Here is a 12695-nt window from a genome sequence, read left to right on the forward strand (position 1 = left end):
ATTTTCAGAAGAAAAAAATATCGTTTTCTAGCGTTTGAGAACCTGTGATCCGGAACGCGACCTGCGAACCGGCCCAAATCGCACGCGAGCTCTCGTTTCCCCGCGCTGCTGCGCTCTAGCGCGATCCCAGCGCAAACCGGCGCTATTGACTACCTAGGCAACATATAGGTTTCTATGTGTGTCTAAATTTATATTTGAAAAATAGTCAAAGTTTGTTGACTCAATTTTATTATTTTTAAATCCTAATATATTTTATTCTAAGATATCCTATACATATATTTCTTACCCTAAGACTTCATAATATCTTTTAACACATCACAAACAATTATCCATATAAATCATACACATGATTTAAGACAATTGAGTGTTACATTAACCTATGTGTAAGTAGTGTCACATAGAACATCCGACAACTATAATTTCCAACACCCCTATCTATCTTCTTCAAAATGTTCCTTAAAATTTATAACCTTGAATGCAAAAAAGCTCACTAAAATATATAACTTAAAATAAGATTGCTAATTTTTTCATATTGTAGATCCAATAAAAATTCATTAGTTATTCACGTGATCTTCTATATTTGAGATACATGATACAATTAACAAATGGTTAATTATACTTTAAAATTAGACTCTAATTTTGATATTGCTGTTGTTCTTCTATAGGACTAGATTGTTAAATAAAATTTTAGGGATTTTGAATTTTGGGGAATAAGATAAAAAAACATATCAAAATACTTTGTGATGCAATTGATTTGACTTATATATAGAGACTTATGTATTCGAAGATATTAATTTAATTAACGTGATTCAATTCTACATAGATTGTTAAGTTGTAATACTTGTGAGTTTGAAAATTTGAAGTCTTAATTTATAAAAATTTCTCATTGATGCTAAGGTTATAGTTAACAAAATAAGCTCCCAAATGCATGTTTGATTCTAAAGTGAAATCGAACAAGCAAAACCAAACCTATGATGCCACTTGAGAATTGAGCACGCTCTCCGTTTTTCCATTGCTTTCTTCTTCTTAAATCAATTCAACTTTCAAACTCATATATGTCAACGGTAGCGCCTAAGCGCGACCAGTGGCAATGGGAGAATGCCATCGCCGGCTCCGCCGCTGGATTCGCCACCGTCGCTGTCATGCATCCCCTCGACGTTGTCCGAACTAGGTTTCAAGGTTCTCTTTCTTACTCTTTTCGTATAAATCAATTGTTTTTTCCTTTTCAGATTTGCCCTACCTTCCAGGCAATTTTTTGAAGCATGATTTGATTTCGCAGTTAACGATGGTCGAGCCTCTCATCTTCCAAGTTACAAGAACACCGCTCACGCCATTTTCACCATTACTCGATCCGAGGTCTCTGTTTTTGTTAGCTCACCGAATTCAACGTTTTTTTTCTTCCTGAATTTTGGTTGCAATTAATTACCTTCATTAAATTTTCAGTTTTATGCAGTTCAATGATCATAAATCACTTGTTTCGGTTTATTGCTTTTGGCTATCACAGTATGTTACAATTTTTAGAAAGTAAAAACCTTTGATTGCTATACTTACTAGGCAATAGGTATGCATTGACACTTGCAGGTTTATCCTATTTTTCGGCCCAATATCATAAATGGTAGATAAAGTCAGCACTATGGTTTCTGGTATTTTCTAGGATTAAAGAGAAACTGAATAGCATCCCGGGAACTAAGACATAAGGGTGTTGCAGTCGCACATAGTGATATCAATGTGAACTTAGTTTTGTTGACATATTGTATTAAGATAGGAACCATGTGTAAGACATGTATACAACACCACATCAATATGTGGATATTTGGTCTTGCTAACATGTGCCCTTATAACATTTGTTAAGGAATCAAAAAATAGAAACTTTGTAATTTGTATTAGAAACAACAATTTTAGAGCTTTTAAGAACTGAAACCTCAACATCCAAGACAATATTTCTACATTTGGTTATTTAACATGCGTCCTTAGGGAACTTGTTAGTATTATCTAAATTTATAAAATGTCATAAAAAACACATTCTAAACTATGATAGAGACCTCAAGACTACATATTTCACTTTGTGTTTTTACTTTTGTGAGGATCACCTCGTGCTTCACTAGTTGTTAATATATCTGTAGCTAGGATTGTAGGCTTCAATGTCCTTTGTTTCCACTTATTAATGGGTTTGGTGTTAGTAACTTGACATCTTTTGTGAATTACAATAGGAGAGAAACTTCTGGTTTAGTACTATGTGTATGTCATACTATGAGTGTGCTACTTATGTGCTGTGATTTATCTTGCAGGGATTAAGAGGACTTTATGCAGGCTTTCTTCCTGGGGTTCTTGGCTCAACTATTTCATGGGGTTTATATTTCTTTTTGTAAGTAGCAATTTCAGTCCTGAAGATATTTTTCGTTTTTATATCTGATGCTCACTTATAGAGAATTATATTATATTAGGTGGCAGACTCTTTATATATGCATCCTGATTTTTGTGCATGTAGTATGCATCCTCTCTGGTTAAACTTTAAATTATTTCAGTCCGCGTGATTCTCTCCTCTTCTCTTTCACACACACACAGCTTATTTTTCTTAGTCAGGGCCAAATAAATATCTTGTATTCTACAGTATGTGATGATGTCAGAAATATTATTCTCTATCTAAAACATTCATGACAGTCACTATTCATTAGTAGCTAAGGACTACTTTTCCGCGTCAATGTGTGTACAATGGGACCTTGTATAGAACCTGATAGTTTCATTACCACCATTTTTTTTGGAAAATAGCATTACTTGTTTTTTATTATGTCAAAGGATTGTCCCCTGTCCCTGTCCCCTTCTTTTGTGACTTCACTGGAGTCCTTGCATTTTTTCTCCCAGACTTGAATTATTTTATTACTAATTTTTGAATGATCGCTGATCCACCTTGTTGCTTTCCTAGAAGACCAAAGTCATCACCCCATCTTTTTCTTTTTCTTTTACAATTGTAGCTATGACAAAGCTAAACGAAGATATGCTAAGAACAGAGAGGAGAAGTTGAGCCCTGGTCTTCATCTTGCCTCTGCTGCAGAAGCAGGAGCTTTGGTGAGTGTTCAAAAGTATAATATTATGGATGGACATCCACACTTGTAATTCATAGTAAGATGTTTGGATATATTATATGTTGTTCAATCCTGCTAGCATTTTGTTGTTGCAGCTTGGAGTAAAGTTTTAGCATCTCTCTAGGTTTTGCATTTTTAACTTCAGAGTGACAAGAAGTGATACAATGTAGTGGTAAAACCGTATCTGATGGAAATTGTTGCTTGAATATTATGCGAGTCATGTGAGGATGTAACTAACATAACTTTACTACTTTCTTATCTGTGTTCATTATATTTGAGATATTGCTTAATTTTAATAGTTGGATGTCAAGGGCTCCAAAACCTGTCAAACATATTGCGGCACATTCCTGAATGGTGTCAAAACTGAACCTACTGTGATTTTGGTTTCCTTCACCTGTTGTCAGGTTTGCTTGTGCACAAATCCTGTTTGGCTAGTGAAAACGAGACTGCAGCTTCAGACTCCTCTTCATCAGGCACTGCCATACTCTGGGCTATATGGTCTGCTCTCCATCTTACATTAACTTTATATTTCTGAACTGTTCATTTTGGGGTTAATTTTCATGATTAGGGGTGGGAATAGGTCAGGCCGCCCAATAGGAGCCTATGGCTAGGCACAGGTTATTTAAAAAGCCTATTAGGCCTGATAGACCATACCGTATATATGTAATTAAAATATAATATTTGTATATATATATATATATATATAGTAATAATAAAACAAAAGACTTGTAATATTTGTGTGTTAAAGACTCTTTATTTTCTCTCTTTAAAAAAAGACTCTTTATATTTCTATAATAAAAGACTTTTTATTAGAATTTTGAAGCCTAATTTTTTGCTCCCACTCCATACCTATTCTTCTCTCTCAAAATCATTGTGCTATAAATTCAATGTTTGTATTTCATTATTTTATTTTGTTAATAATTGTTGTTCATATATACATCAAGTTTGTTGCAAAACGTGAAAAAAATGGATGTTATGCTTGTATAGGTCAACAAAATTCACCCTTTTTGTATTGGTCTATTAACCTTTTTAGATAGGCGAAATATCCTTTTTATACGCCTTAACACAAAATAGGCTTAGACCAAGGCTTAAAATAAAGCCTTTGACAAGTAATAGGCCAGACTCAAGCTTTAGTTTTAAGTAGACCTGACCTATTTAAGCAAAACTCAGTCTGACCCGACCTATTCTCACTCCTAATAATAAATAGAATTGAAATATGATGTCATATAAAATCAAATTATTTAAAATGTCATGTTAAATATAAAAAAAAAACATTAATTTCATTAATATATTAACTTGTTAATCTATTAAAAAATGTCTAAATATTTATTTAAAATGTTAACATGAACTAGGCTTTTAAATAGGCTAACCAGACTTTCATAAAAGTCGGGCTCAGGCCTTAAAAAAACCTATGATAGGCCACAAGCCTTCAATTTTTTTGACAGGTCAGACTCATGCGTTGCAAAACCTAGTTCGGCTCGGCCTATTCCCACCCTATGATGTTCATGTCTTTCCTACTCATGCCCTATAGATTAGCTATAAATTCATAGCTCAGTTATTATCTTTTACTCGTCAATTTTCTTAATCTGAATCACCTTACCCAAGCTGAGCTAGAAATTAGGATTTGTGTTGAAAGATGGCTCATTTTCACTGACTGGTTCATTAGTGTCAGAGTATTTGGTGGGTCGTTTATCCTTCTCACTAAGGTTCTGGGAAATCTTATATTTATATCACCACTATATGTGTTGCAGTATCTATATTCAGTCATTAATTACTACACGGTATTAAGCATACTCATTCATCCCATTTCTTTCAAGTTTCAACTACCTAGAAGCTAAAACATGATAGTAACAGTATATTTTGCTTTTTGTGGTTATATTCATCATTATTTGAATTGCTAACCAGTCATGACTTTTTTTTATCTGTAAAATCAAATATCAGATGCATTTAGGACCATAGTGAGGGAAGAAGGATTTAGTGCACTTTACAGAGGGATTGTTCCTGGTCTTTTTCTGGTATGTTGTTGGCTCTTGTTATTTTCCCGTCAATCTCGGAACTTAAAATTATGACTAAACATTATTATGTGTGGACTGTGATTTTGAGCTTAAATAAAGATAAGGGCTTGAAAGGAAAAAAGCTAAAAGATCAATCAATAATTAACGTTGAGCCAGTTGCAACGAGCCACTGTGATCTCTTCAATTCAATCTTACAATTAAACCCATAAACTATTGGAAATCTCACAATATATCCTTCAAATAAATTACTGTCAAGTTACAATTCGAACTAGTCTATCATGTGATTTTCACAAGGTCACTAACACATGTTAGCATAATTTTTCTATTGTGATGAACTGGTTATTATATTATATTAATATGTATATAATTATATACACACACATCATTTTATGATTTCTAACCATTCATGAAATTTCATCTGTTAAAATTAAACAGTCATGCATTTAGGACCATTATGAGGGAAGAAGGATTTAGTGCACTTTACAGAGGGATTGTTCCTGGTCTTTTTCTGGTATGTTGCTTGCTCTTGTTATTTTGCATGTCAATCTTGGCACATAATTTTAATGAAAGATTAAATATAAAAGTGGAGTTGTGCATACATAAAGATAAAGGTCTTTCTTTTCCAATCTTTAATGAACATAGCGCCATTTGCAACTAGCCATCAGGAACATAAATCCCCCAATTAAATTCATAGACTAAGAAATATCACAGTGGATCCTTCATTCAGTTTCTGTTAAATGCTACAGAATTAATTTGTCGTGTGATTGTCACATGATCACTAACACATGTCACCGTATGACTTGGCCATATCGTCTTCAGCATCACTAATATTCCATGTTAGATATGAATTTTACAAAATATATCTCAATATATTTGGTAAGAAGTTTTTCAAAAAGTTAAAAATCATGCGACCAAGCTCACGACCTCTCATTATCAAACATCTTGTTAGAAATATAAAATCATTTATGAATCCCCGCCTAGCGATTTAAGATTTTAGGAGAGTTGGTCCATGACATGGTATTAGAGCCTTTGATATTCAAGTGTTTGATGATCCTTGTTGCTCTCACTCTTCTAATAAAAATGATCCTATTTATCATAGGGGATGGAGTATAGTTACTGGAGTGTACTCTTTATCCTTTTTCCCTATTGAATTTTGGTTGCTTCTTGCATGGCAATGTGTTGAAAATTATTTAGAAAGATAAGGAAAATTGATGAATGAATGTAGATTCTTTTTGTCTGTTGCTTCATGTCAGCTTGAGATACAGTATTCTTAAGAATAAGCACATTTGTATGATGAAAGTTGAACTTTGAAGCCATCAAAAGCTATTAAGCACGGACACATACACATACACTATACTTTGATAGACACGGCTAATGTCCAAATACAGGACACCGACATGATATATATGAACCCGGATACGCACACACATTATCATCATAAAAATTTCATGGAAAATTACATTTTAAGAATCAGTGTCCAATATGTTTATAATTTAGAAACATTTTAGCCTTAACAGTGTTATTAACAATACCCAAAGAAATTCTATAAAGCACTTACAGAACTGGATGGTCTTAAACTTACAAGTAAATGAAGAATCTGCTTGTCATTTAATGTAATCGTCATTTGATGTGATTCGTCGGGTGGATTTTACATCAATTTATATTTGATAACATTGAATTCTTGGATGAAAGTTTAATTATATAAAACCTAACCCATTTATGATAATTTCTTGAAGTGTTTTAATTTTTTATTTCAAGTTTTATATAGTTTATTTTATATCTGCTGACACCATCATCAGTTTTTACATCTTGATGGCTACTGGCTATATTAAGGTTGACAAAATCATGCACGTTATTGTCTTCCTGTTGTTTATAGAGAGCTTGCTTGAATTTGTGTGCTTCAGCAGGTCTCTCATGGAGCTATTCAGTTCACAGCCTATGAGGAGCTTCGCAAAACTATTGTCGATTTGAAGAGCAAAAGGAGTAAAATACAACATCAAAACCCTGACCAACTCTTGGTAAGTTAATGAACCTTGGGTCCATTTAAATCTGAAATTTTACATGTAATGGACTATTTACATATCTTAAATAATTGTTTGGTGATTGGCCTTTTTGGTTACTTGTATGGCACCGAGTTCTTGTTCCCGTACATTGCTTCAGATTGGTAAAGCCAAGTGACACTTTTCCAGAATCATGATCCCCATGGTTGTTGCTTGTATGTGGATAGTGGATGCCTAAAATTTTGAGTAGATCATAATCTGTCTTGGTCAGGATATATTTAAGCTGATCTTAGTTGAGTCGGTTAGCTTAATCACTGGCTTGGTGCGTGAATTGTCGCTAGATACAGGTGATTGTAGTCTAAATTGCAGGGTTATGTTATTATTTTAGGTGGTTTGAGCATGTGTACGGAAAAGTTATAGGTTTCCCAATAAAGAATGTGGATCAAATGGAGGGTAGTCCAATTTTTAGACGTAGAGGAAGACTAATAAAAACTACAAGCTAAACTGTTAAGGATTTAGATTTGAATAGTTTGTCATTAGATTAGACATGATTTATGATAGGATATTCTTGTCACTTGAACTATGCAGTTGGGTTCACCTTGTCGGAAAAGGCTTTGTTGCTGTGAAATATAATACTTGTGCCGAACATATTGGTTCTTTCATAAGTGCATCAAACCATTTTGCAAAATTTCTAAGTTCAAATTAATGCATTGAAATATTACACCAATCATTACTTCAGAGTTTAAGGCTTTATTAAGTTGTTTAAATGGCTATGTTGAATTATAGGACATCTTAAATCGGAGAAATGTAGCTTTGTATGTGAATCTTATATTTCATTTGTGGCAAGCTCATGTCATATTAAAACATATTTTGAGCCTTGTACCTGTAGCATCCTGCTTATTTGATGCTGATTAATAATTTCATTTGAATATTATATAAAATTACTCAAGTTGTTATCCAAGATTTACAGTAACAATGTTTTGATATTTTCTTTGTTTCCCCAGAATTCTGTTGATTATGCTGTTCTTGGAGCAACATCAAAAGTTGCTGCAATACTTCTAACCTATCCATTTCAGGTACAACTCTCTGTCTCCTTGTCCTTGGAAGTAGAATGATTTAAACTCTAATGTCTTTGAACATAATATATCACTCATCAACGAAGTTGCTTTCTCATGTGGCGTACTGCCTCCTTTTCTTCCCTATTTTTTCAGGTTATACGGTCTCGTTTGCAGGTACCAGTGTGGTCACAAGGATAGGGATAATATATACTGTTTATCTTTTAATTTTGTATCTTTCTCAGAGCTGGACTGAAACTTCTTTCTCTCTGCAGCAACGACCTGGTCATGATGGGAAACCAAGATATATTGGCAGTTGGCATGCTGTGAAAGAAACTGCACGGTATATATTGAAACCCATTCAGATTTATTTTGCGTCTTTTCATTGACAAACAAAGAAAGGTGAAACTGGGTTAGGAATGGTAAATTAGATTCATAATAGCATTCCCAACCTTGGAAATGCAATAGGTTGACTCTTGTGTAACAACAATGAATTATAAAGAAAACTATTGTTACTTTTGTGTGTCCCATAATCCATATCGATATGCTCTTCATAATTTCACATTGAACCAATCTTTTGTGCATTATTGATTATGTTCTGTTCTTGCAGATTTGAAGGTGTCCGAGGTTTTTACAAAGGAATCACACCAAACCTCTTGAAAAATGCCCCTGCGTCTTCAATAACATTTATTGTTTATGAAAATGTTCTAAAATTACTTAAACTGGCTAGAAGGAATGACTGAGTATTTTCCTTTTACTTCATGATTTTTTCTTTCTTTCTTTTTCTGTTTTGGTGTTTAGTCTCCTCTGATTTGATATTTATGCTGATCAATAATGTGGATGTACTTTTCGGAGATTTAAAGCATTGTTGCCACAAATCCATGTTCTATCTCTTTCATGTCCTATATTGTACACTTCTAATTTGAACAGCGAAATTCCTGTACCTTTTTGTTATCTGATCTTTTCCTCACATTTTGTTATAGAAATAGGACCCGAAGTTACCTTATATGGGCAAAAGAGCATACGCCATTTTAACCTTTGTATGAGAAATCTTTTGTTTCAGTTGAATCTAAAATTCATAATATAAAAGAAAAAAATGTAGTGAATTGCATGCAATTGCCTGTTTGTGAAGAAACTGTGATTCAAGTTGCAGCTTGCCTCGAGTGATATCAGGTTGTAATGCAAAAATCAAGGAAACCAAGATAACAAAGCCAATGAAAAATCAGTATCTTGTAAAATTTGCAAATATCACACTAATAATAGGTAGGACCAAACTTATGTGAAGTGGCGTTTTAAGTGCTGTTTTTGTTGTTACTAAATCACATGACAAACGTCTCTTAATAATTTAGTAGACAAACAACCATTTTTCTCTTATTTCACCACTATATTTTAACTCTGATATATGTTAAAAAAACTTCACTTGCCATGTTGTGATTTGTCAATAGTAAAAACAACACATAAAACGTTGCATTTAAGTTTCGTCTTAATAAGTAAAAGATATGTTTCTGTGCCACAAACAAGACAAAGGGGTTGATAATACTCATAAATTGCATTATTATATGAAACTATTTAAGTGTGAACAAAGTGTCTCAAACTGAAATTGTTGAAGATTCCCTAATCCAGAGATAATTTACGGATGAAGGAAAGGATTTCCTCTGAAACTTGCTGAGCTTTCTCTTGATGTATATAGTGATGACCATCTAGTATAACCACTTCAAGGTTGGGAACAATGCTCTTGAAAATATCACCTTCCACAAAATCTTTTGTACCCCCGTTTTGAAAGCCAACATCTTTGTCTCCAGCAATAAACTTGGTTGGAACTGTTATCTTTGATCCTTGCCATGGTGCTAGAAGCTCCCAGCTTCTGTAACCATTAAGTGTGATAAGACATGTAGATTTAGTTAGGAACCATAACAAATATTCCAAATATTAAACTAAGAGTAAATATTCAAATTAGTCATTAAAATGTTTCTTATTATTGATATTCTAAAATGATTTCTGAAATTGTAAAATTTTAATCAAATTTATCTCTCGGTTGATATTTGTGGGGATTCAAATTTTTTATGAGAAGGAAAACAAACAACAATAAAATTAAGATATCTAAAAACTAACTCCCATTACATCAACAAGGAGAATTGCATAGAGTTGAAAAGAACAAGTCTGAAGGATGATAGTAGCTTGAAGAGAAGAAGTACGATAGAGATAAAGACTTGATTAACATTTTACATAGAAATTTGATGAACATAAAACATAGAAAAATGGGTACTTACAAATCCATTGCACGATAGTAATTGAATGCACCATAGAAACCAGACTCTTGAAACTTGTCTGCAAAGACCATGAGTTCTTCCTCAGTTATCCATGATGGCAAAACAGAAGGAGTTGGCAAGAAATCAACAATCTCCATGCCAGGAGGAGCTATTATAAAATGTGTAAATGTAATCAGCATAAACTTCTTTATCACTGTCAAACAATCATATCTAGCAAAAGCTCTTTCTGCACGACCTGGTTCCTGCCACACACAACCCCACAATCACAAACCAAAACCATTTCAATCAAAATTAGTGTAAAGTATAGTTGATTAATGCCTGTTTAGATGGATATTTTTTGAACTTATGTACTGATATAAACACTTATAAGACTGTTTGAGAGAATTTATGGAAATAACTTACAATGTGTCTATCAGTTGTCAACTTATTTTTCATAAGCTCTTTAGGATAGCTTGTAAAAACAACTTATAGTTTATTTAAAAATAATTTAACTATATTTTATCCTTTTTGTTATAGAAATAACTTATACTATAACCACTTTATTAGGTTGGTTCTCCAAACAAAACCTTATTAATCTTTAACTCTATCAAGCCATAAAAGGGTATTGTACCTGGAATTGGCATACATGATTCCCATCTCCATATATTTTTCTTATAGTTTCAACAGTTTTATCTGTGGGAGATCTTGGGAAGTAAGGAACACATAGAGCAACAAATCCCTTTACTCTGTCAGGTCTAAAAAGACTCAGGTGCCATCCAATGCTTGCACCCCAGTCAGATCCAACTACATATGCCTTTGTCCAAAAAAAAAAGAGAATAAATTAGGAAAAAGGAAAAAGAAAATAGATTAATGACTAATATAGTAATATTATATATGCATAGTAATATTATATGTTGTTGTCGTTTCTTCATACCTCAATGTAAAACTACTTTACAATATAACATCTTAAAACTTTATCTATAAAATATATGATGATCATCCAACATGAATTAAGGCTTAAAGCGATAGATTTGAACTTAAGGCCTTGGTGTTATTCACACAAACATAGTGTTTTTGGATAATCAATAAAATTGATTCAGAGGTCTTGGTGCGACTTTAGCAAGATGGAAATGGCACATTGGATATGAATTTGAAGGTTTATTTACAGCATGAAAAGGTTATTCAGTATGACTCACATTATAGAGTGATGTTATTTAATACGAAACAAATATTTGAAGAAACAAAAAAATGATGAGTTGTCAATTTATTAAAGGTTGATCAAAGATTCATTTCCATATTTTGTGGAGAATATAAGAGTGATGATGGAAAAAGAAACCAATCTTAAGTGTATAATTATTAAACTAAAAAAAAAAAAAACTATGAAGTTAAAAATTAGAAACTTTGAGTAATAAGAAAATTTGTTTTAACAAACATACCTTTTGCTCACCAAAATGATCAAGAAGACCAATAAGGTCACCTACTATATGATGAAGAGTGTAAGAATTTGGGTTAAGAGGAGAATCAGAGTCACCATATCCTCTTAGATCAGGTGCAACAGCATGATAACCATGTTGGGCCAAGTAGTTGAGTTGGTGTCGCCAAGAAAACCATATTTCAGGGAAACCATGAAGCAACAAAACTAGTGGTCCTGTCCCTTGTTCTGCCACGTGTATGTATATTCCGTTGGTTTTGATTCTTTGGTGATTCACTTCACTAATGGTTATGGACATGATTCCTAATTAATTTCTATGTATCATACAAAAGTTGGAGATAGGAGATGAAGAAAAGAGAAGGTGATACACTTCTTCTTCTTCATCAAAGAGGTTGTTAAATGTCAAAGCTGAGGTCAGAGTACAACTTTGACTTGTAAACCTCTCCAACGTTTTCAACATGTACATGTATTAATTAACTTTGTTGGATGAAATCAACTTGTAGTTTTCTTTGAAAATATTTTAAATTAAGGTAGTGTATAGAATACATTATGAGTCAAGAAATTTTTCATGTATCATAAATATGTAAGCAGTTTTTGTAACACAATAAATATCTAACCAATATTTGTTCTTTCATTTGTTATCGTTACCTGTTTTTGTGTTGCGGATAGTGGGGGGAAGTTTAGTATTTTTTTTTTTTTTTTTTTGTCAAATAGTAGTTTTTTTTAGATAACTTTTTTTCAATATTTATCAATCTACTCTCTTTTGAAAAATATACAGCTGTCTATTCTACTTTTGGGATATGAAAAATTTAAAACATCTCCTTTTACAACTACGATTTCATTTTTTTTTTTAAAGAAATC

At 32.8% G+C, this 12695-nt stretch overlaps 2 protein-coding genes across 3 annotated transcripts; one reads left to right on the forward strand and one right to left on the reverse strand.

Moving 5' to 3' along the window:
• Positions 1-750: 750 nt before the first annotated feature.
• LOC101507860 (folate transporter 1, chloroplastic) lies at positions 751-9107 on the forward strand. Of its 2 annotated transcripts, none has more exons than XM_004509262.4 (11): positions 751-1179; positions 1280-1356; positions 2289-2365; positions 2973-3066; positions 3488-3581; positions 5025-5098; positions 7003-7116; positions 8103-8174; positions 8310-8330; positions 8429-8496; positions 8764-9107. In XM_004509262.4, the coding sequence occupies exons 1-11, from the start codon at positions 1056-1058 to the stop codon at positions 8894-8896; spliced, it is 948 nt and encodes a 315-aa protein (XP_004509319.1). In that variant the 5' UTR covers positions 751-1055; the 3' UTR covers positions 8897-9107. The 2 variants fall into 2 exon arrangements, with proteins under 2 accessions (XP_004509319.1, XP_004509320.1); XM_004509263.4 differs by having other exon boundaries at positions 752-1179; positions 7006-7116.
• A 511-nt stretch (positions 9108-9618) lies between these two features.
• On the reverse strand, positions 9619-12276 carry LOC101508400 (epoxide hydrolase 1). Its single transcript, XM_004509264.4, has 4 exons — positions 11839-12276; positions 11034-11216; positions 10424-10665; positions 9619-10017 (listed from the first exon to the last, which is right to left on the reverse strand). The coding sequence occupies exons 1-4, from the start codon at positions 12130-12132 to the stop codon at positions 9768-9770; spliced, it is 969 nt and encodes a 322-aa protein (XP_004509321.1). The 5' UTR covers positions 12133-12276; the 3' UTR covers positions 9619-9767.
• Positions 12277-12695: the final 419 nt, after the last annotated feature.

Source organism: Cicer arietinum, chromosome 7 (assembly GCF_000331145.2).
Source record: "Cicer arietinum cultivar CDC Frontier isolate Library 1 chromosome 7, Cicar.CDCFrontier_v2.0, whole genome shotgun sequence".
Classification (NCBI taxonomy): domain Eukaryota; kingdom Viridiplantae; phylum Streptophyta; class Magnoliopsida; order Fabales; family Fabaceae; genus Cicer; species Cicer arietinum.

Excerpts from the sequence above, each read along its gene's own strand:
- LOC101507860 (XM_004509262.4), top strand. The coding sequence starts at position 1,056 with ATGTCAACGGTAGCGCCTAAGCGCGACCAGTGGCAATGGGAGAATGCC. Across the intron at positions 2,366-2,972 it reads TGGGGTTTATATTTCTTTTT|CTATGACAAAGCTAAACGAA; the intron begins GTAAGTAGCAAT and ends TTACAATTGTAG. Across the intron at positions 8,175-8,309 it reads TTCTAACCTATCCATTTCAG|GTTATACGGTCTCGTTTGCA; the intron begins GTACAACTCTCT and ends CTATTTTTTCAG.
- LOC101508400 (XM_004509264.4), bottom strand. The coding sequence starts at position 12,132 with ATGTCCATAACCATTAGTGAAGTGAATCACCAAAGAATCAAAACCAAC. Across the intron at positions 10,666-11,033 it reads ATCATGTATGCCAATTCCAG|GAACCAGGTCGTGCAGAAAG; the intron begins GTACAATACCCT and ends TGTGTGTGGCAG. Across the intron at positions 10,018-10,423 it reads TACTATCGTGCAATGGATTT|AAGCTGGGAGCTTCTAGCAC; the intron begins GTAAGTACCCAT and ends TAATGGTTACAG.